The sequence below is a fragment of the Tachysurus fulvidraco genome, chromosome 1 (genome assembly GCF_022655615.1).
Source record: "Tachysurus fulvidraco isolate hzauxx_2018 chromosome 1, HZAU_PFXX_2.0, whole genome shotgun sequence".
NCBI classification, from domain to species: domain Eukaryota; kingdom Metazoa; phylum Chordata; class Actinopteri; order Siluriformes; family Bagridae; genus Tachysurus; species Tachysurus fulvidraco.
In genome coordinates this window covers 34,821,140-34,842,693 of record NC_062518.1, presented here as the reverse complement: position 1 = coordinate 34,842,693, position 21,554 = coordinate 34,821,140, and the positions used below count along the sequence as shown (strand labels likewise).

General features: G+C 36.9%; 1 protein-coding gene across 2 annotated transcripts in view; it reads right to left on the bottom strand.

Annotated features, from left to right (window-relative positions):
* Positions 1 to 21,554, bottom strand: part of pcxb (pyruvate carboxylase b) — a 221,442-nt gene that overhangs the window by 175,610 nt on the left and 24,278 nt on the right. For both annotated transcript variants that reach the window (XM_047810480.1, XM_047810476.1), the window contains one exon: positions 2,711 to 2,829. In XM_047810480.1, the coding sequence (XP_047666436.1) occupies positions 2,711 to 2,829 (119 nt within the window). The remainder of the gene's footprint in view (positions 1 to 2,710; positions 2,830 to 21,554) is intronic.

The following is a 21,554-nucleotide window of genomic DNA, read 5'->3' as shown; positions in this document are numbered from 1 at the left end:
CCATACTTGCAAAAATATCAGGAAACTGAATGTCCCACTGGAGATGGTGTAATATTTCCACAGAGGTCAATTTCCATGGGATAAGTTTAACCTGGTGTTATTTTCACAGGCCGTTTAATAGAAGGTAAAAGATGCTGTAATCCTCACCAGCACGAGAACGCTCAGACTGGAAGAAATCCCAGTTCGCATGGGATTAAAATCACATAGAAGCTCTGGTAATTATTACATTACCCTACCTCCACATATAAAACTAATCCCATACGAATAAGGCTTAAACTAAAGTTAGGCTTTAACAACACCAATTCCTTTCTGAGAGCATGATCCACTGCAGTGAAACAGGAATGAAGACTTAGGGTGTATCTATTTTAATCACTGTTACTCAGTTGATTAAAAAAAGTGCATAGCATCAGCATGTTTTCAGACGTATATTCAATGCTAGGAGATAGTTATGGATAAAACACACACGCACACAGAACGAATTTCAACAAATATGTTGTACAGGTATGAAGAATTTATGCAAATAAAATTTAAGCTTAGAAGATATTGGAAATCATTCCTCATATATTGTGTTTATATGCATGTGTGAGTGTGCAAATGCTCTCGTCGTGTAGCTGCTGCTTTTATTAGATACGCTATTACTACTGCAGGAAAAAAGAAGAGATGAATATTCAAATACAAAGATACTACCCATAACCACCAGCAATTACACACTATCAAATGGAACTCACAGACTACACACTTCAACACACTCGACCTGTATATTTTGTAAAGTGTGTGTCTGTGTGTATGTGAGAGCTTAAAAAGACTTGACTTGAGCATCCAGTGAAGAAGAAAAATGAATGCGGACAAGAAAAACATTAGCTGCGGAATATATAAGAGTATATATATATATATGAGAAATCTATGGAAATATTAAAGGAAGAGGAAGTTGTTGAAATAATAAGAGAGCAGGATGATTAGATGAGTGTTACATTTTCTCAATTGCAGACAGCTTAGTAATGACAGCACCACTTATCTCTCTATAGTCAAAGAGAGAGAAGGAATGGATACACTTTACATTTCATTTTCAAGCCATAGGCAGGGTTACATACTATTATATTGCAGCTTTATCTCTGCTAAAATTCTACTAAAACTTTGCAGTCAAGATATCAACACATCACTTTATGGAAGATGGAGATTGCTCACAATATTATGGCAAGTGTCAGAGGCAGAGAACCACTGGCTAGAGGTTATACATTCTCGACTGCAAAAATACGCATGAGAATATCAGGAAAATAAATTTCCTACAGGAGCTGGTGTAATATTTCTCCAAAGGTTAATTTCCATGGGATAAGATTAACCTGGTGTTATTTTCACAGGCCGTTTAATAGAAGGTAAAAGACGCTGTAATCCTCACCAGCATGGGAACGCTCAGACTGGAAGAAGTCCCAGTTCGCACGGGATTAAAATCACAAAGAAGCTCTGGTAATTATTACATTACCCTACCTCCACATATAAAACTAATCCCATACGAATAAGGCTTAAACTAAAGTTAGGCTCAATTCCTTTCTGAGAGCATGATCCACTGCAGGAAAACAGGAATGAAGACTCATGGTGTGTCTATTTTAATCACTGTTACTCAGTTGATTTTAAAAAAGTAAATTGCATCAGCATGCTTTCAGACATATATCCAATGCTAACCTTAGCTTTGATTCAGGAGGACACTACCATTATACTTATCCAGTGAAGTGACACTTCTCATCTCATGTCCCCTGAAAAACGCAATTTTTCAAGTCCACTGAAAAATTACACCAGATATGTGAAAATTGTTCAAAAGAAATAATGCCTGATGTATTTCAGTCTCTGTTCTCCAAATATAATAGTTATGAAAGCTGATTTTAGCATGCTTTAGCATCTCATCTGCATTCAAGGTTTTGCTAACTGTTAGATTTAACCATCGTTTACTCTTGTGCTCTGAACCCATATACACATGTATGTCTTCCTCACAGATTATTTGGTTAACAAATGTTTTCTTTTGTGTACTGAGATTAAGGTCAGGGAATAGTCTATGGATGTCTTGAAAAGGATAGTACAAAAAAAGTGTGTAGTGTAATTGTGTGTGAATGTGGGTGAGTGTGTGTGGGCACAAGATGTTGTATAAATTAGAGATGATAGTGCAATCAAACACTCCACTCACTGGTGTGATAATGTGAGAACGTGTGTGTGTGTGTGTGTGTGTGTGTGTGTGTGTGTGTGTGTGTGTGTGTGTGTGTGTGTGTGTGTGTGTGTGTGTGTGTAGCTATTATTTGTCATTTAAGTGCAGTTTGCAGGTTATCATTGAACCACAGAAAGTGGACAATTCAGAATCCCCTCTTTACATGTTCTTTATATCCTGTCTTCTCAGTTTTTTCCCTTGTGTATATTCACACACATTAAGGGACAATAATGCAGCTAGCAACACAGACACTGGCAACAGCTACTATTCAGTCTTTCATTACATACAAATCACTTCAGGCAAGGGCTTAGAAAGAGATTTACCAAAAAAAAAAAAAAAAAGAAAGAAAAGCAATAGATACTGAGAGATAAATAGTGTCTGTGAGACAGTGCCAATGGCTTCAACACTGACAATATGCAAAAACAAAAAAAAAATAAATAAAAACCTATTATCACTAGACAAGCCTCTTCTTTTCTTATCTGTGAAAATAACTGGATTAAATTAAGGGAACCTTACTCAGTGATCTCCTCAGTAACAGTGTGCTCCACCTGGAGACGGGAGTTGACCTCTATGAAGTAGTGTTTTCCGTGTTTGTCCACCAGGAACTCCACTGTGCCGGCATTTTCATAGCCAACCTAAACAACACAGCAAAACATGCAACTAAACAATAGACACTTTTTAGATTCATACTGAGATATTTTACAAAAAGAACATGCATTACAAATACTCGAACTTATATCTTATATTTCCATTCAGCTGCCTGTTTAACAGGTACACCTTCCATCTCGATAGACACTTTGTAGGTGCGCGATAACATCCATCATCGGTCGCTATGCACACTTTATCAGCTGCACTCCACTTCAGCCTGTCAGGCAGTGGAAAGTGTCCCTCAACTAGTAAAACACCAAGAGCTTGGATAACACTGATTACAGCTCAATCCACGAAATGCACTACAACTGCAAACCCATTGCACACACATTACACTCCACACACCCATTGCACGCTCATTGCACTTTATTCAATCCATTTCATTCATTTAAACATTTCAGTCATTGTATTCATATTTTACATTGTAGAGCTTCCTACTTTATTGTACTACAGATTGCATTTTAAAAAAGTATTTTTAATTACAATATTTTATCTTGATTTTCTCTTGAGTTTATCTTCGTTTTTAATACACTGTCAGTCATTAAAAAAATAGTTCACTACATGTCATAATGTGTTTAATTGTGTATGAGACGAATAGATAAATAAAGTTGATCTGAGTTGTATGATGGATCATTCTCAATACAGCACTCACACTGATAAGGTAGAGTGTATAGAATTGGTATTGGTCATTTTAAACACCTCAATGTCACAGTCCAATGAGTATATACACCATTATTTTTTTTCCTAGCACAGAGGACACCACATACTGGAGAAGGTCAACTCATCTGGACCTGGATACAGACAGAATTATTAGTAAATCATCTGCATCCTACTCGTGCTCATAAATGTGTGTACATTCACAAATAAGGAAACTATCTAATATAAACCTCAATTTCAAATTATTTAATTTGTATTGTTATTGTCAAAAAAGACAGCTAGCCAACACATACCGATAGGTTAAGAAAAATTAAACAACCTCAAGCCATAAACAAATGCCTCAGCTGATGAAAGATTAACATCCCATAAAATCTACACACAATTTACTATAAGATTGATAAATGAGGCCATTGGATAAAAGAGTATGAACGCAGCATGGCCAGTTTTGCTTCTTTTGGCTCATAGCTGTGGGTGGCTATAACACTGTCATGACTCACAATCTCCTGACATTAGTCCAAACACATGTCTTTTCTTACACTTGCCTTTACATGTTTGCTGGAGCCTGACTGAAAAGTAATGTCAATTAAATCAAGCCTTATAATTCCAATTTCAAACGAACCACGGCTGATTGATATATATATATATATATATATATATATATATATATATATATATATATATATATATATATATATATATAGTATAGTGTGTTCTGTAGCTCTTCAAGTCAAGTCAAGAAGCTTTTGTTGTCATTTCAACAATATATAGCTGACACACTGCATAGTGAACTGAAACAACCTTTCTCTAGGACCATGGTGCTAAACTGAACAACAGAGGAGTACATAAGAGCTAAGGACTAAAATGTAAAGTGTATAGTGTGCAGCCCATTGTTGAAAGTGAAAAGTGACGTGACATACAGCTAAATATGGTGACCCATATTCAAAATTTGTTCTCTGTATTTAACCCACCCAAAGTGCACACACACAGCAGTGAACACACACACAGCAGCGAACACACACCCAGAGCAGTGGGCAGCCATTTATGCTGCGGCGCCCAGGGAGCAGTTGGGGAGGTTCAGTGCCTTGCTCAAGGGCACCTCAGTCGCGGTATTGCCGGCCCGAGACTCAAACCCACAACCTCTCTAACCATTAGGCCAACTTGATGGTTTTTCTGTATTCTATACATCACTAATTTTACAGATTCTATATTTTACTAGTCAGTCATTTTCATGTCCTTAAAACCAGTTGCATTGTCACACAAAAAGGCAAGATTTTCAAAGCAGTTTGAGGTTCTTGCTTAATCAGTATTCGGAGTTGTCCTGTGGCTTGAACACAGAGACAGTCAGTTCCAAGCTAATTAGAGGAGATAAGCTCATTAGGTTTTGTACAATCTGTCACTGTTTGTTAAAAACCTTTTAAAGTCACACAGAAAGAAGAAATTTGGAAGAACAAGCCCTGCATTGTTCAGTCATTTTTCTGTGTATGTTTCTATCCTTTATTGAATCTGCCCTGGGAATATGATCAATGCAGAGAGAGCAACACACTAATGCCTTTTAGCACTAGAGGACTCTGGGGGAGGAAACTGATGTCAGCATTTCTTCAACAAGCTTTTTGAATCCTTTGGGAAATTCTGTTCATGTATGACATGCGATGTATTCTTTCCTGAAGGGAGGGAGGAAAGGAAGGAAGGAAGGAAGGAAGATGATATGAACTTTTGGGACTATTCCCTGCCAGACCAACAGAGGGGGTGCTGGAAGGAATTTTTGCTAATTAAAGGTCAAGTTTTTCCCCACCTGTGCCTTGTTATCCCTGTTATGTGTTCCTCTACTTATACCTGCCCTATTGTGTTAGTCTTAGGGCCTTTTTACACCTGGTCACTTCATGTGTTTTCTCTGATCCGATAGCTATCTGATTTGTTAAAACTGTTCCATTTACAATAGGCCACATAAATGCGTCTCGGTGAATCGGATATCAGTCCGATCTTTCTACTCCTGCCCCAAAATGCAAATATATTGTACCTCATTTCCGGGGTAATTGAAATGGAACACGCTTTGGTGTGTGCAGTTGCTACAAAAAAACAGCATTTACTCTTTGCTGCGTTTTTGCTCTCGGCAGCAGTGCATTTTAAGAAAAAACAAGACACCTGGGTGAAAGATTGGAGCCAGCGCTGGTGGGAAAACATATTTGTTTCTGGCGCGATGCACGACTCGCGAGTCACCTGCGAGTGACGTACTTCCTTTTGGGAGGAGTTTAGCGCTGACGTATGTGGCTTGAACAACTACATGCATTTACACCTGTCCAGTTTCATCTGAAATTCATCCCAGACCACCTCCTGAAGTGGTTTGAGTGATCGGATTTATATCCGTCTCGAAACCGTTTCGGAGGGTGTTTATACCTGGTCTTTTTACGATCGGATAGCTATCGGATCACAGAAAGCACATGAAGTGACCAAGTGTAAAAAACCCCTCACAGTTCGTTTCTGTGTACTATTTATCTTGGTTTATGTTATGTAACATTTATGGTTTTGTTTTGTTATGAGTCTGGGAATAAAAAGCATATAGAAGTCCTGCATTAGGGTCTGGGCTGTAAAACTACTGTAATCAGGTACATGTGACGGAAGGAAAGAAGGGTGGAAGAAAGGATCTAATGAAGGAAGGAATAAAGAAAGAAGGAAAGAAAGAAATTAAGAAGGAAAGAAAAAAAAGCACAATGTTCTTGGATTGGACATCTTTAAGCAATTTCGATCTGTAACTCTTAAATAAAAATACGCAGCACTTTTCTAGAGTCAGTGTACGTCAGCAGTGAAGATCCAAATGCAAGGGGGAAAATCTTCAGAGCAGCAAGGAGCCGGTGGAAAAGATAGAAAAGAAGATTCAGAAATCAGCAGGAGTCCTGAGTTTGGACAGGAGCCCAAATACAGCTTCACACATAGATAAGGGAGACACTAGGGATGAGTGTGAAAAGAGAAAATGAAATGGCGTGCTGAGATGGAGTGGAAAAAGCATGGCAAAACGTAGAGAAAAGAGTGCAGACATCTGCAGAAAGTGTTGATTTAGACTAAGAAACTAAGAATTTGGACTTAATTATGAATATCAAAGCAATTCAGGCAGGTCACACACTCAAAAGAAATTCAGCCAAGAGAATACTGGGTCTATGGGCAGCAGCCACTAGCTCTTCCTCTCCTACAAAAGACTTTTAAGCTCTTTTTTTTTCCTCTCTCGGTCAGATTAGAAGCACTGAGAGGATTGGGTTTAATCCAGTGCCAAAATTGACTGTAATCTGATCCAATTTCTCTTTAGAATTCAGCGCTGCTTACTAATTCCACATCACAGTGAGCCTGCCAACAGCAGCCACACACATACACACACACTCTTCTCTCTCTCTCTCTCTCTCTCTCTCTCTCTCTCTCTCTCTCTCTCTCTCTCTCTCTCTCTCTCTCTCACACACACACACACACACACACACACACACACACACACACACACACACACACACACACACAGAGAGAGACACACACAAACACATATACATTTATAAAGGTGTTTCTCATCATGGCATCCTTTCTTTACTCATCAGTGTGGAACATGCCCCATCCTTACAAACACATACACACACACACACACACACACACACACACACACACACACACACACACACACACACACACACACACACACACACACACACACACACACACACACACACACACAAAGAATTTAATTCATCATCATGAAACATGGCCACACACAAACACACAAAACAAGAAACTCATTAAACTGTCCATATAAGTATATATCTCTTGGCATCCTAAATCACACACACATTTATAAAGGATTTAAATCATCGTGGCTTCCTTTAATCATCATTGTGGAACATGGCCACACACACACACGCACACACACACACACACACACACACACACACACACACACAGATTCTCTAGCTGACTCATGCAATTATGTTCCTTCACAAACAAATGCACACAAGCAGATATGACAAAATTCACTCCCCTTTTTAATCATGCACACTTGATTCTTTTCCTCACACCAACCCTGCTCCATTCAACTGTTCAGTTGTTCATTCAGTCCAGTGGGATTTTTTTTTATGCTGCCTCATATGTCCATGTTGACAGTGTACTAGACATTATTACCAAAAGATAAGAGATGGAAAGGTTAGGGGGCTATAAGAAGGAGGAGGGGATGTGAGGTGTGCAGAGGGACAGAAGGAGAGGAGCAGATGGCAAAAAAGTTAAAAGGAGGACAGTGGCTTACACAGGAGCAGCATCACACACAGCAAGACAGAGAGACAGACAGGTACCAGAGGATAGAGAGGGAAAGATGAGTATGGGGCTAAAGACAAGACAGATGGCATGTGTGTGTGTGTGTGTGTGTGTGTGTGTGTGAGAGAGAGAGAGAGAGAGAGAGAGAGAGAGAGAGAGAGAGAGAGAGAGAGAGAGAGAGAGCCACAAAGAGAAAGAATGACAGATACAGAGAGAATGTGGAGGTAATCAGTGTCTTTTTGATCCGATGCATTTGCAATGACATGCATGATTGTAATAGGCTCTCTGCTGGAAGGGACACGTCACATAGCTGCTATGGTGACAGTGACTGATATTAACCTGAATAAATTTGTAAAAAAAAAAAAAAAAAAGAGAGAGAGAGAGAGAGAGAGAGAGAGAGAGAGAGAGAGACAGAGAGACAGAGAGACAGAGAGACAGAGAGACAGAGAGACAGACGGAGAGAGGTACCATGATTTTTTTTTACAATCCCCAGAGTCTATCATCACTGAGCGGGGGTTTAAAAAACTATGATAAACTCTCAAAGGTAAAAAAGTATCAACTATGTAATAATCGAGTAGCATAACAAATTCATTTAGCCATGAAAAGACTATTCTAATTGTGAACTAATAACATCTATCCATCCATTCTGTTCTATTTATCTTACACAGGGTTGCAGGGCTTCTGGAGACAATTCCATGGGACTCGGGCCAAAAGGTGGGTGACACTCACACACACACATGATTAACAATTTAGAGATGCCAGTCAGCCTACAAGTCAAGTCCCAAAAATGGGAATACTCCAAGTAAACCACCGAAACACAGGGAAAACATGCAAACTTCAAACGCACACAGGAGGTGGAAATCAAACCCCCCAACCCCAGAGGTATGAGGCAAATAAATATGATAACCACTAAACCACCACGATTCCTGATAAGGAATAAAAACCCTAATGGTGTGTTGCCATTAGCCATTGATTATATTCCTGCATGCAACATGTACAATGGTTTATTCTCTTACACCACAGCAACATGTCGACATTTACGATTGTAATTTATTAATAAATTACATGCTTTACGTTGTTACCATTAATAGTTAGGTTTAAAAGTTGTCAGTTTCTGTTATCACAAACCTCCGTAACAGTTCCTCTCCAGAAGTAGATATAATATAATCTTGTCACATTAGATAAAGTCACAAAGCATAAAGTCTTCTATTCTGTTTGATTAAAAGTGCTGACACCTTTTCATTCACGGTAATGTTCATCTCTCTACAGAAAGCTTCACCATATCATCATGTTCACAAATATGTTTAATAATAAGCTAGAATTATGTGGAGCGACTACCCACCCTTCCTGTGAATGAACCTTTACTTTAGAAACAGATCATTTGGATTAAAGACATTAACACATACAAACATGTGATTTGCTACTACAGAACGTTAATTAACACCTTCTGATTAATCAGATAATTGTGATGTAATCACTTGAAATCAGCCACATTATATCATGTTTAAAATAAATCTATGTAACACTTTTGGATTTGCTCAGGAGAACAAGGTTCCTGGTATTACACTGATGTCTTTGATTTTATTATACTAGAACCATTTCTATTTATATTACTATTATAAAAAAAGAATTCAAAAGATGTTTTTTTTACATATTTACCCTGTATATAAACTGATCAGCCTTAACATTAAAACCACATGCCTAATTTTGTATAGGTTCCCATTGTGCCAGTAAACAGCTCTGACCCGTCTAGGCATGGACTTCATAAGACCTCTGAAGGTATGCTGTGGTATCTATCTATCTAAAGATCCTTTAAGTCCCGTATGTTGTGAGATGGGGCCTCTGTGGGTCAGACTTGTTTGTCCAGCACATCCCACAGATAAACTAAGTCAGGCCAAGTCAACTCCTTGAATTCTTTGTCATGCCCTTAAATCATTCCTGAACAATTTTTGCAGTGTATATCTGGGTGCATTATCCTGCTGAAAGAAGCCACTGACATGCCAGAATACTGTTGCCATGAAAGGGTGGACCTGGTCTGCAGTAATGTTTAGGCAGGTGGTATTCAAAGTAACATCCACATGAATGCCAGGTCCCAAAGTTTCCCAGCAGAACATTACCCAGACTGCCTACTCATGCATGCCTTCTTCAAATCCACATAATGTAAAATAAAACATGATTCATCAGACCAGGTCACCTTCTTCAGTAGCTCCATACCAAAGTTTTTATGCTCACATACTGTAGCCAATGTAGGCACTTTTTTGGGGTTCAGGGGTCAGCATATGCAGTCTGATTAATCTGAAGCTATGTAGCTCTTAATACAGCAAGCTGTACTGCACTGGGTGTTCTGACAACTTTTTATCATAGCCAGCAATAACATTTTTAGCAATGTGTGCTACAGTATCTGTTCTGTGGGATTGGAACAGATGTGCTAGCACTCGCTTCACACATGCATCAGTGAGGTGCTCATGACCCTGTCACCAGTTTACCTGTTGTCCTTCTTTACATGACTTTTGGTAGCTATTAACCACTACATAATGGGAACACCACATAAGACCTGTTTTGAAGAAGCTATTAATCTAACCATCACAATTTGGGCCTTTTCTTCAGATCCAAATTTCCTGCTTTCTAACACACCAACTTCGATAAATAACTACTGCTCACATGCTGCCTAATATATCCCACTCAAAGACAACTGCCACTGTAACAAGTTGATCAAAGTTTTCAAATAATTTTTGAAACCAAAGGGGGGACGGTGGCTTAGTGGTTAGCACGTTCGCCTCACACCTCCAGGGTTGGGGTTCGATTCCTCCGGGTACTCCGGTTTCCTCCCCCAGACCAAAGACATGCATGGGAGGTTGATTGGCATCTTTCAGAAATTGTCCGTAGTGTGTGATTGTGAGAGTGAATGAGTGTGTGTGTGTGTGTGCCCTGCGATGGGTTGGCACTCCGTAACAGGGTGTATCCTGCCTTGATGCCCAATGACGCCTGAGATAGGCACAGGCTCCCCGTGACCAGTGAATATCCGAGTGAATAGTTCGGAAAAGCGGTAGAAAATGAATGAATGAATGAATAAACGAAGCAAAAGAGCCGGACTTTCTAAAGCTTGTTTCTAAACAGCATAATTTCCATAAACATTTTGATTTCAAATTTTGTAATTATCATTTAATATTGAGATCCTCAAAAAAGTGACTCATCTCAGTAGACCAATTGGCATAAAACTAATATAAAATAAAGAATTTATCTTCTGATTTTTATCATAACAGACTTTAATAAATGCAAAAGAAAATGTGGAGATGTAATATTGTGAACTTTACCATATCTGTTGCAGGGATTTAATCAGTTCTGACTACAGCTAACATAGAGGTCACTGGGTGTCATGACGTGGGGCAGGAAGCAGGATAGCAAAAACACAACAGGGTTTAATAATGAAAAAGCACTAAACAGGACACGGACTGAAGACAGGACAAGGCATCAGTGGATTCAATGATCAGTGGATCAGTGACAGACTAAAATACAAAACAATGATGACACAATGTGGTGACAGGGAGGAGCAAACGAAGGCGGGGCAGACACGTGACGAGAAACGCAAACAACTGCACGTGGCCAAAGTCCGGGCTGAATCATGACACTGGGTTTATTTCACTGTTGGTCTGAAAATTTCTCATAATTTCTCAGGACACTGCTTTCCAATTGTGCACTGTTTGTACATGATGAAAATTATAATGTGGAAAAGCTCACACATAATAGATGTAAATACGTGATTAGCAATATAGCATATAGACAAAACTCCAGCTTTCTCTTCTGAAATGCATCTAAGGAAAGTTCACACTCATAACCTCCGCGATGTAGTCCCGATCTTTAAAGCTTTAATTTGGGATTTTAACAACTTCAACTTAGACTCACATAATAAGTGAGCTTTAAACTCTATAATGAATAAGAATGAGCCATCTCCTCCTCGTTAGCTCATACCCTTGGTCAGACTACACTGTTTATCTCTACTAATCACTAAAAAATTATGCAAAATCTTCTTCGTTAGTGATATTTCACAAAAATGCTGAAAGTTTAAACTTAAAAAGAGATATTTTTTCATATCTTCCACTTCCACACACCCACATATCAATGAACTGAAAATGCTGATGGAATTCTGAATTAGCGAACAGAAATGAATAGTACTATACTAAATGTGGCTTTGTCACATTACTATAACAGTTTTGCTTTTTGCTCTACCATTAATCGGCAGGCACAATGAGGCTTTTATTCAGATATAAAAAATAAAAACAAACAAAACAAAAACAAAAAGCATTTATATCAAGTGAGTAACTGGTACGAATGTGTTTATTCTCTACAAGGCTCATTATTTCCTGCACAGAAGATGTTATGGTTTCTAAACCTATGAAACAGAATTTAATAAACCTGCTCCCTTTGTTGTAATCTAAGTTAATCAAATTGTTATTAACAATATATTATTACACTCCTCATAATCATTCATAATAACATTTCAGTGATGTCGCAGTGGATAACTTAGTGAAGGGAAGGCTTGTGGGAGAACACACTCACACACAAACACACACACAAAGGATGTAATGCGTATGAATTTCAGTTGTGTACTGTATAAGCCTTATATCGCTGCAAGCATAATGATGGCGAGACAGACAGAGAGTACTAGAGAGAACAAGGAAAGGGAAGACAGAAAGAGGGAAGACAGGACATAAGTAAAGTGAAGGGTGCTTGTATGCATGTTTAACCGAATACGATGTCTCAATAGGACAGAGTCATTGCAGCATTTCCCAAAGCCATAGTTAAGAATCATAGACTAACACAACAGTAACCATGGTGACAATGAAATCAAATAAATGAAAAATAAAGCATATTCACCACAATGACAGACTTAATGCACTACATAGCTGTGTCTACACAGAAGACTGGGCTTTTGTAACTCCTATTTTTTTTCATCTCTCAGTCCTTTAATCTACCACTCTCTCTCTCTCTCTCTCTCTCTCTCTCTCTCTCTCTCTCTCTCTCTCTCTCTCTCTCTCTCTCTCTCTCCTTCTCTCCATCTTCCACTCCATTTGTGACACATCTTTCACTCCGTTCTAATGACAATGCGGCAGATCACATACCCGACACTCAGACAGACATACAAACCACAAGGCTATAAACAGCACCTGAGTTGTCTCCTTCCTTTACACTCTCTATTTCTTTCAGATTCTCTGAGCACCAACGTTTTTAGACTGAGACATGCATATAATCCACTTCTTTCTTTTATGTCTGATGTGGAAAAGGTGAGGGATGCAGCTGCATGAGTCGGCATATCTTTTCAGGCTGTCAGGCACGTCACATTGTTGTCGGTCTCGGTGAAGAACGCTTGATGTGTGGCCTCAGATGAGCAGCATGTCACTGCACTGAGTGTGTAGGTAGCTACATACAGTCCTGTGCTGGGCCAACAGCCCTATATGCACGTTCATAACTTGAACACATATATAAGCAATGGTTCTTGGTAGCTGACAATATGAAATGTCTATATTTGAATCATATACTGTACGTCACAATATATTTTTTTTAATTTCTAAAATTAATTAAAAACAGGGTTGTATTGTTTTGACCTTGCTAGGAGTAAAATTTGCCTTGTGAAATTTAAAAAGATTAATAATAATAATAATAATAATAATAATAATAATAATAATAATAATAATAATAATAATAATTTAAAAGAAATTCATTTAAATTTTAAATAAATGAGATTTGGGATTTCCAGAGGAAATAGATGCTTTCAGAGTTGAACTCACATTTAGCAAATCATCATTGTCTCTCATGAAATGAAGTGAAGAGACATGGAGTAGCATTAAGTAGAGTCAAGTAGGCTGTTATAAACCATAAAGAGAGAAGTGCTTCAAAAGTTTTTATACTTTTATGTAGCAAAATTTCTATTAAGCAGCTAACTTTAGCTTTTAGCTAATGCTTTCATAGCTTCAACAGATTGCATCAACATCACTAGAAAACTAGAGAACGAGTAGAACATAAACGTCTCAACATTATGAAAGCATCTACCCGGGGATTTCAGGTGAGCCACAATAATCCTAATTTGTAATTTTTACTTTTGCATGTTGTCTGAAATTTGAATATTTAAGATTTGTATTTAGGGGATGATATTTTTATATCATGTGACTTGATTATAATTTATATGTATATGAAATTCCTGTTCAGATACTTTTGTCAGCTTCCAAGCTTTATTTATAAAGGCGTCTCAGTGGAGCGTTTACATATCGATTTCCGTTTACATGATGTTTGTTGTAGAAATTAACTGCTGACTTACAAATGGTGAATGAATCCTGCATGATAAGACTGACATAACCATATCATGATCAGTTCAAGTTGGATATCACCAGCTGTCATGTCATGAGAGTTTATGTTTACAGATAACGTCATGCTCCATTACCAGTCTCATGAAGGACAATTCCCATAATACTCGCCATCATGACTACTTATGTCACATGCTTTATTTAAGTATACTTCAAATAGTCATCAACACACATACCTCATGACAAATGTCATATCCTTTGATGTCACAGAGCCCTCAGATGGAAATGTAAGTGCAAGTCTGGATCTGACAGTAGCTCCTAGGACTTCAAGATGTTGAAAGGAGCTGACATCATAGTGACAGACTGCGACGTATGTTGTAATTACATTAAATTTGGAGGAAGCTCTCATGGCAGTCTGAAGTAATGGTGACAGTTGAAGTTGTATGTAATTGTGTTCAACACAGTGCCGTTAAATTCTAAAATATGATTGGCCCGAAGGTGACAATTCACTCTCTATAAGCATGTTATAGAGTCATTAGTTAAAGTAAACTTGGAAATGGGTTTTTAATTCAATTCACTATTATGTCTAATAATAGCACTTTTCATAATGAACGTTGTCACAAAACAGCTTACCAGAAATTTAGAAATTCAGCATATAAATGAAAATTAATGAGCAATCCAGAGGTGATGGTTGTGAGGAAAATATTCCCTGAGACAACACAAGTTAGAAACCGTGAGAGAAACCAGACCCAAAACTAAACCATATTGTTATCTGGGTGACATGAGATAGTGTAATTACAAATAATTTAACTTCTATAACTGTGTACTATATAGTCAAACTGTGTAACCAGGAGATTCTATAACAAGAAATATATTTTGTTTAAGTTATCAACTGTTCACTGATCAAGGATCAAGGCATCTACGGTCCAGACCTATTTCCATGGTTACTAAGTGATACCGTCCACAGGCAAAAATGCATTTTTCGTTATATTTTAACATGGAGAAAAATAGACAAGAAGTGTGTTCCCTACATTAAAGGCCTGTCTGCAATGATGCATAGCCAAGATGATGTACAGAGATCAGATTGGTATCAGAAGATTGGAGAATGTGTGCAGCTGCAGAAGAAGGCTAAAGATATATGCCAGGCTAGACAATGCACTAAAGAAAAAAAAAAGAAGAAGCATCCATGTTCATATGCAGAAAGAATATTGTTATGTTCTGGTCTCTTAAAGTCTTAAAGTGAATGTGATTAAACATGGCCAAGTTTATCTGCTCCAGAAAGGGAAAAGGATAGATAAAAATGTTCTTAAGATAAAAGAAATCATCTTTGTAATAGTTTACTATAAGATTCAGATGTGAGTGTAGTGTCTAAAGTGATATCCAGGTCAGTCAGCAGTCCAACAAAGCAGGACCTCCGCTTGTGTACATTTATGTATCATTCCTATAACGATAGAACTACAGAACATGCTGCCTGATAATATTTTCCATCCGGGTGGATTAATAAAATAGACACAAGCAAGTCAAGAACTGAGATATGATTAATTCAAATTACTGTGTGTCTGAGAGATAAGATCAGAATCAAGAGAGCTCAGTACCCATAAGGCCGACCAATACTATCATGAGACGTCAAAAGCAGCAGTCAGGCTCAGTAGGAAAAAGTACAGGATGTTCAGCAAGACACCATCAACTGTAACTGAGCATCTGTAGCCCTGAGGAAGGTGAAACAGGCTCAGGGATTGATGAAAGCGTTCTACAACTGCAGATAGAGGTCTGTTTTGTATTTTATCTTTAAACAAAAATGAAAATTTAGAGCAGAATCCAGGTGAAGGACTCTTTGCAGGTCTAAGCAGTTTATTAATTAAAGAAGAAAGAGTTCTGGGTATTCTCTGGCCATTACTGCTGGCCATGATTTAGTCAGTCTTGGCTCTCTTTATTGCCTTGCTGTATGTAGAGCTTGGTCTTTGTATGCAAGCGTGAGCAGTCAGGCTTGTCTTCCTTTCTACTGACGTGCTCTAATTAGCAACCCGTAGCTTTCAAATGGTGAAGCCCAGGAGTTAATGTTTTGCTCATATTAACGTCAAGAGAAAACAAACGACTTTGACTGTATACATGCATCTGCTGTGGCTTCTAATGCTGTTTACACATGCAATGGCTCACAAAGTGACCAGAGTACATCCATTTTCAATGAGATCTGTGCAGTTTCCAGTGAAATAACTGACCATTTCCTATCCATTTCCTGAACATTACCATTGCCTAATTGTCCATTGGTACTAGATGTGGGTGTGTACAGTGATGTGGCCAAGTTGTGAAAGGTTTAACTGCATGCAAATGTGTTTTTGTGTGTGTGTGTTTTATCATGTATATAAATGAAAATGCCTCCTAATGTTTCTCCTGCCTCTCACAGATTTTTGTGCACATGTGTGATCTCTGCAGCACAATCCATTCGAACAGGATCATCTCTTTGTAAATCCATGCTTTAAAACTCATTTCTTTTCACATGACATTAACCTTTTTTGTGTGTTTAATTTCTAATGTCTGGCACTCTGTGTAAGGCTTGTATTATGCTATTGTTTTATTATTTGGTATGCTTTGGTATGGTATGCTAATGTACGTATTACTACATTTTATTGATGTCATTCAAATTCTGTTAATTGATGCATCAACTTTAATAAAAAACAAGATATAAGATATGTGAATAATTATTCAGTGAGTTGAATTTAGCTTTTGGTTGGATGAAGTTGTTCATTTTTAATGAGAACTTCGTTTGATATTAAATATACAATTTCTAACAAGTCTTTGCTTTGGAAAGACCATTTTTAATATTTGTTTGCATGTTTCATAATATAAGCACAATTTTGGGTTAAAAATGAATAAAAACATAGCCTTAAGTCATTGTTACAGTTACTATAGCTACTTTTTGGCAGATACACTTTGAGTTCCACAGGGATCATTTTCTATTTGAATTTCCTTCGCAGTTCAATTGAAAATTGTTCGCATTTTCTCATTCTTCTCAAATTCATTGTAATCCCAAACACATTTAATTGAGGTCTGGGCTCTGGGGTGACCAAGCCTTTGTTCTAAGTAAAGCAGAAGCTTATTTATTTCATAAGTATGCCTTGATCTTCTTATCAGTGTGCTTGGGGTTATAATTTTTCCTGGAGAATGAATGACTTCTTATTCCAATAACGTTCGAGTTATTATGTAGTAGCATTTATAGTAAAGACAATATAAAACAAATGACCACCTCCAGATGCTGTATAAACCACTGCAGCTATATTAAACCTTCATTGTGCTTGACAATTAATGGTATGAAGGTTTTTACAGTCTTCCATTGCACTAGTTATGTAATGTTACTTTTAAATGTATCACATTTGGACACATTGGTCTATAAAACCTAACTTGAAATAACACAGGTTTGTTTATGGTGCACATTCACAGCTTTTTTGTCTATTTATTTTGTTCTGTGGAAGCTTTGGACATGGAAATGCTATTCAAGGCCCATAAAATTGACTTGAATTGACTTGAAGATTGGTATGACCTGATATGTATCAAAGAAAAAAAGAGATTTGTGCAGTAATCAGGATATTTCCAGGGGTCTACCAGGGTTTACATACTGTAGCTGTCAGAAATCCAAGTTTCTACAGTTATATATTTTTTGAACTCCAGGTATTCCACATATATTTTAATTCTAAACTCATTTTGATATCTACAGTATATGCGTATGACAAAGAACTTAAAAATGGCAGTGAATGCTATAAAGAAAACATGTCAGACAATAAAAGTCAGGTTTTTACCTCAGCTTGACTCTAGAATATACCCACTGTCCTGCTGTAAAAACATCTGTCCCTCATTTACCAGTCATTCTTTCTTTACAAGCCACTGCTATGTTGAACATTTAAGATCAACAGATGGACATGCTGGCAGTCATAAATATTGCTGTTTTATTTCTAATACAATGTTCAGTGGTATAGAACTGTCAGGAGAAAGCTTAACCTGCAGAAAGAATAAGGTCCAGAAAGAATAACAGTAAATATGAGGTGGGTTTTTCATACATGTCCAGTAATTACCAGTTACAAAACGAGTATTTCTGAAACACTCGTATGTGTAGTCAAATATAAAGAAACATAGACAGAATAACAGTAACAGCTGTAATGTGGTGTATTTAAACTTGATTTAAATCTGCATACCTCTGTCACACACATTTATCATTTTTAATAATGACCTTATATTAAACATTAGCACTACAGTGTCAATTTTTAGCCTTCTATTAGCATAAGATGAAAGATTCTGGCTTAGATAATGCTTCCATAGAAACTAATCATTTGTGTGTGTGTGTGTGTGTGTGTGTGTGTGTGTGTGTGTGTGTGTGTGTGTGTGTGTGTGTGTGTGTGTGTGTGTGTTTGTGTGTGAGTTTGTGTGTGAGTGAGAGAGAGAGAGCGAGAGTGCAAGAGGAAATGAACAGCTACAAAATCAAATATCCAAGTTGTCATCTTATAATTCTATCTTGACATGAACACATTTTGGAATCATAAAGTTCTCCCAAATGCTTTACCTCTTAAAGTCCCTGCTCATTATTCAGTTATTCATTTTATAACATATGATTCAGTAGCTACTATGAATTATTCAGCACCTCCAGTGAAACTAATAAAAAAGCTGTGCAGTTAGAAGAGTGAGAAACTCGGACAGATCCCAGAAGATTTAAGGGGTTAAAATTGTTGCACTGGATAATGACTTTTTAATAAAATAACAAGACCTATTCACTATATCGCACGCTTTGTTCTGCTTAACTGAGCAAATTGACACTGAACCATGTGAACTTTATAATGTGCAAGTAAAACCATATAATAAAATATAAAAAATCTTTACTAAACACTAAAAAGTTCTTGCTTGTTGATATTAGATGGAAATTTATGCTAATACAACTTGACATTAAACCAGAGTGTTTTCACAATGCTGATTATCATTACTTATGTATTTGCACTTAAGGTATTAAAGAATAAAAAAAAAAAACAAGCAATTGAATAAGGAAATTAGGCTGTGTTTATGCAGTGACAGTTTTCTCCTCAGATGTCTATCTCAGAAATCTGTAAAGCTGTGTATTTATACAACAGCTAACGTCTACCTGGAGAATAAAGCAGATAATGTCTTTAACAACCAAAATCTAAAAATATAATGTGGGATATTGGTTTATAATCTCAACAAAATAACAAAAATAAACCCACAGTTTTAGCGCTAAACTATGAAGCTGTGCGTGATGCTAGTGATTAAAAACACTTTAAGCATAGACCTTTGTAATATGATAACAACAACATGCAATACATGATTGTTCATGGATAATAAGTGTGTCTATGATTTAGCTAGCTGTACTCTTAGAAAACTGGGTTCCTTATTAGCTTCCAAAAGAGGTGGAATTTTTTCTTCTACTCTGCTGTAGGTTTCTTATGGCTTTAAATTGTTTACAAGGATAGGATCCTTAAAGCTGTTATTAGATTGATCATACAATGAAAATCTAATCACATCTCCACCTGGGAATGGTGTAAACAACACCTGGATTGTATTTCTTGAATATTTTAACCACATTTGTTGCACATACCATACCAGTATAAAACTGGCCAACGCAGAGCATGTCCACATACCTTTGGCCACATGAGTCTCCTCAGAGTGTGTCAAAAGTAGAGTATTCAAATAAAGTGTTATCCAGCACAGTCTTAGAAGGATAAGTGTTTTTTTTCTCTGTCTAGAAAGAAAGTGTAGTATTTCCTACAAACATGTGTAAATATCGACTCAACCAGCTCACGCTGAGTATTTTCAATATACAGATCACCTGACGTGATCTTCACAGAGGGGTTGCACCAGGTGAAAAACAGCCCAACTCTGTTTTTATTGAAGCTTTCTTTAAGCATGGCTACATCTCAGATCTGAGTCAGATCACTTTAGTAAAATGTCACCTTTTGGCCTTGGATCATTAATCTGGAAAAGTAATTTGCAAAATCTGGACCATTTCATGTGGAACAGTGACTCTGGCCATTAAGAATAACCTGAATTTAACCATTACTGCATTTAGTGAAACACATACTGTGTTTTTCACCAAACAATGGAAGTTATCAATAATATTCAATATAAGTATTGTGAACAAAGCAAGTTTATAATCTATTACGTATAATGAGGATGGGTTTCCTTTGCCGGCTGGTTCCTCTCAACGTTTTTCATATCGTCTCTGGCAGTTTTTCCTCGCCATCATCGTCTCTGGCTCGCTCATTAGGAATAAATATAAATTTTAACTATCGATTTTCTTTTTTATTTTTAATTCAATTCAGTTCAATTAAATACATTGTATGACGCTTTTAACAATTCACATTGTCTCACAGCTTAGGAAGCATAGGAACAGAGGAGAAAAAAAAATTATATAATAATAATAAAAAGAAGAAGTAAAATAGGAATAAATATAAATACATGAATGCATACAGGTAAAGTTTAGAATTATTTTTAAAATATTAATTTAATATTTAAAATTATATATAAATATATTAAATATATATATATCATCTAACTTATTTTTTTTTTATATTAGTGTTAGTGGACTAATATATAATATACAGTCATATATTGGTGAGAGCATTATATATATATATATATATATATAAATATATATATATATATATATATATTTGTGTGTGTGTGTGTGTGTGTGTGTGTGTGTGTGTGTGTGTGTGTGTGTGTGTGTGTGTACAGGGAATATGGAATGGAGTTTGAGTGAGAATGAATTGTTTGTACAATGTTGAAGTAATAGCTCATATGTAAGTATTTCTGTCATTCAACCTAAACTCAATGAACTAGAATGTTAAAATAAAATAATAAAAATACATGTAGCCTATATAGGATACTTCACATGATACTTTTAAGTGCTTCCAGAATTCCTGAATGCATTTGTTATTTAAAATGAAGTAAAATTGCATAATAAACAGAAAGCCTGATTAGCACTAAATGAATGTATACGAGTGGCTAAATCGATCTTATAGGTAAGGTGTCTGTATATAAAGCTGGTCATTGAGCTACTGTACAGCAGACATGGCTTGACACATTCAGAGATAATAGCAGCCATAACAACTATCTAAAAAAAAACTCAAGATTCCTGTGTGAGTCTGAGTTCTGAACACAGACACAGCTGAATTTAGTAACTGAAAAAAAAAGAACCCTCGCAACATGAGTATGTGTAGACAGTCATTTCCAGTCTATTTTGCCAATTTCAGTGTCTCCATTTTTAAACGGAACATTCAGGATATGTGGTCAAGACAGTGAAATTGATTGTTTAAAAGTGAACAGCATGGCGTGCACGTCATCGTGCAGGCAGAGGAATAATCAGTGCTAGAGGAGATTGCTATCTCGCTAGATTCAATAAACGTAGCCCCGATTACTCTTGCAGTCACCATGGCAACCATTCATGACAGCTGGCCTGGGGAATTGAGGATGAATATCTG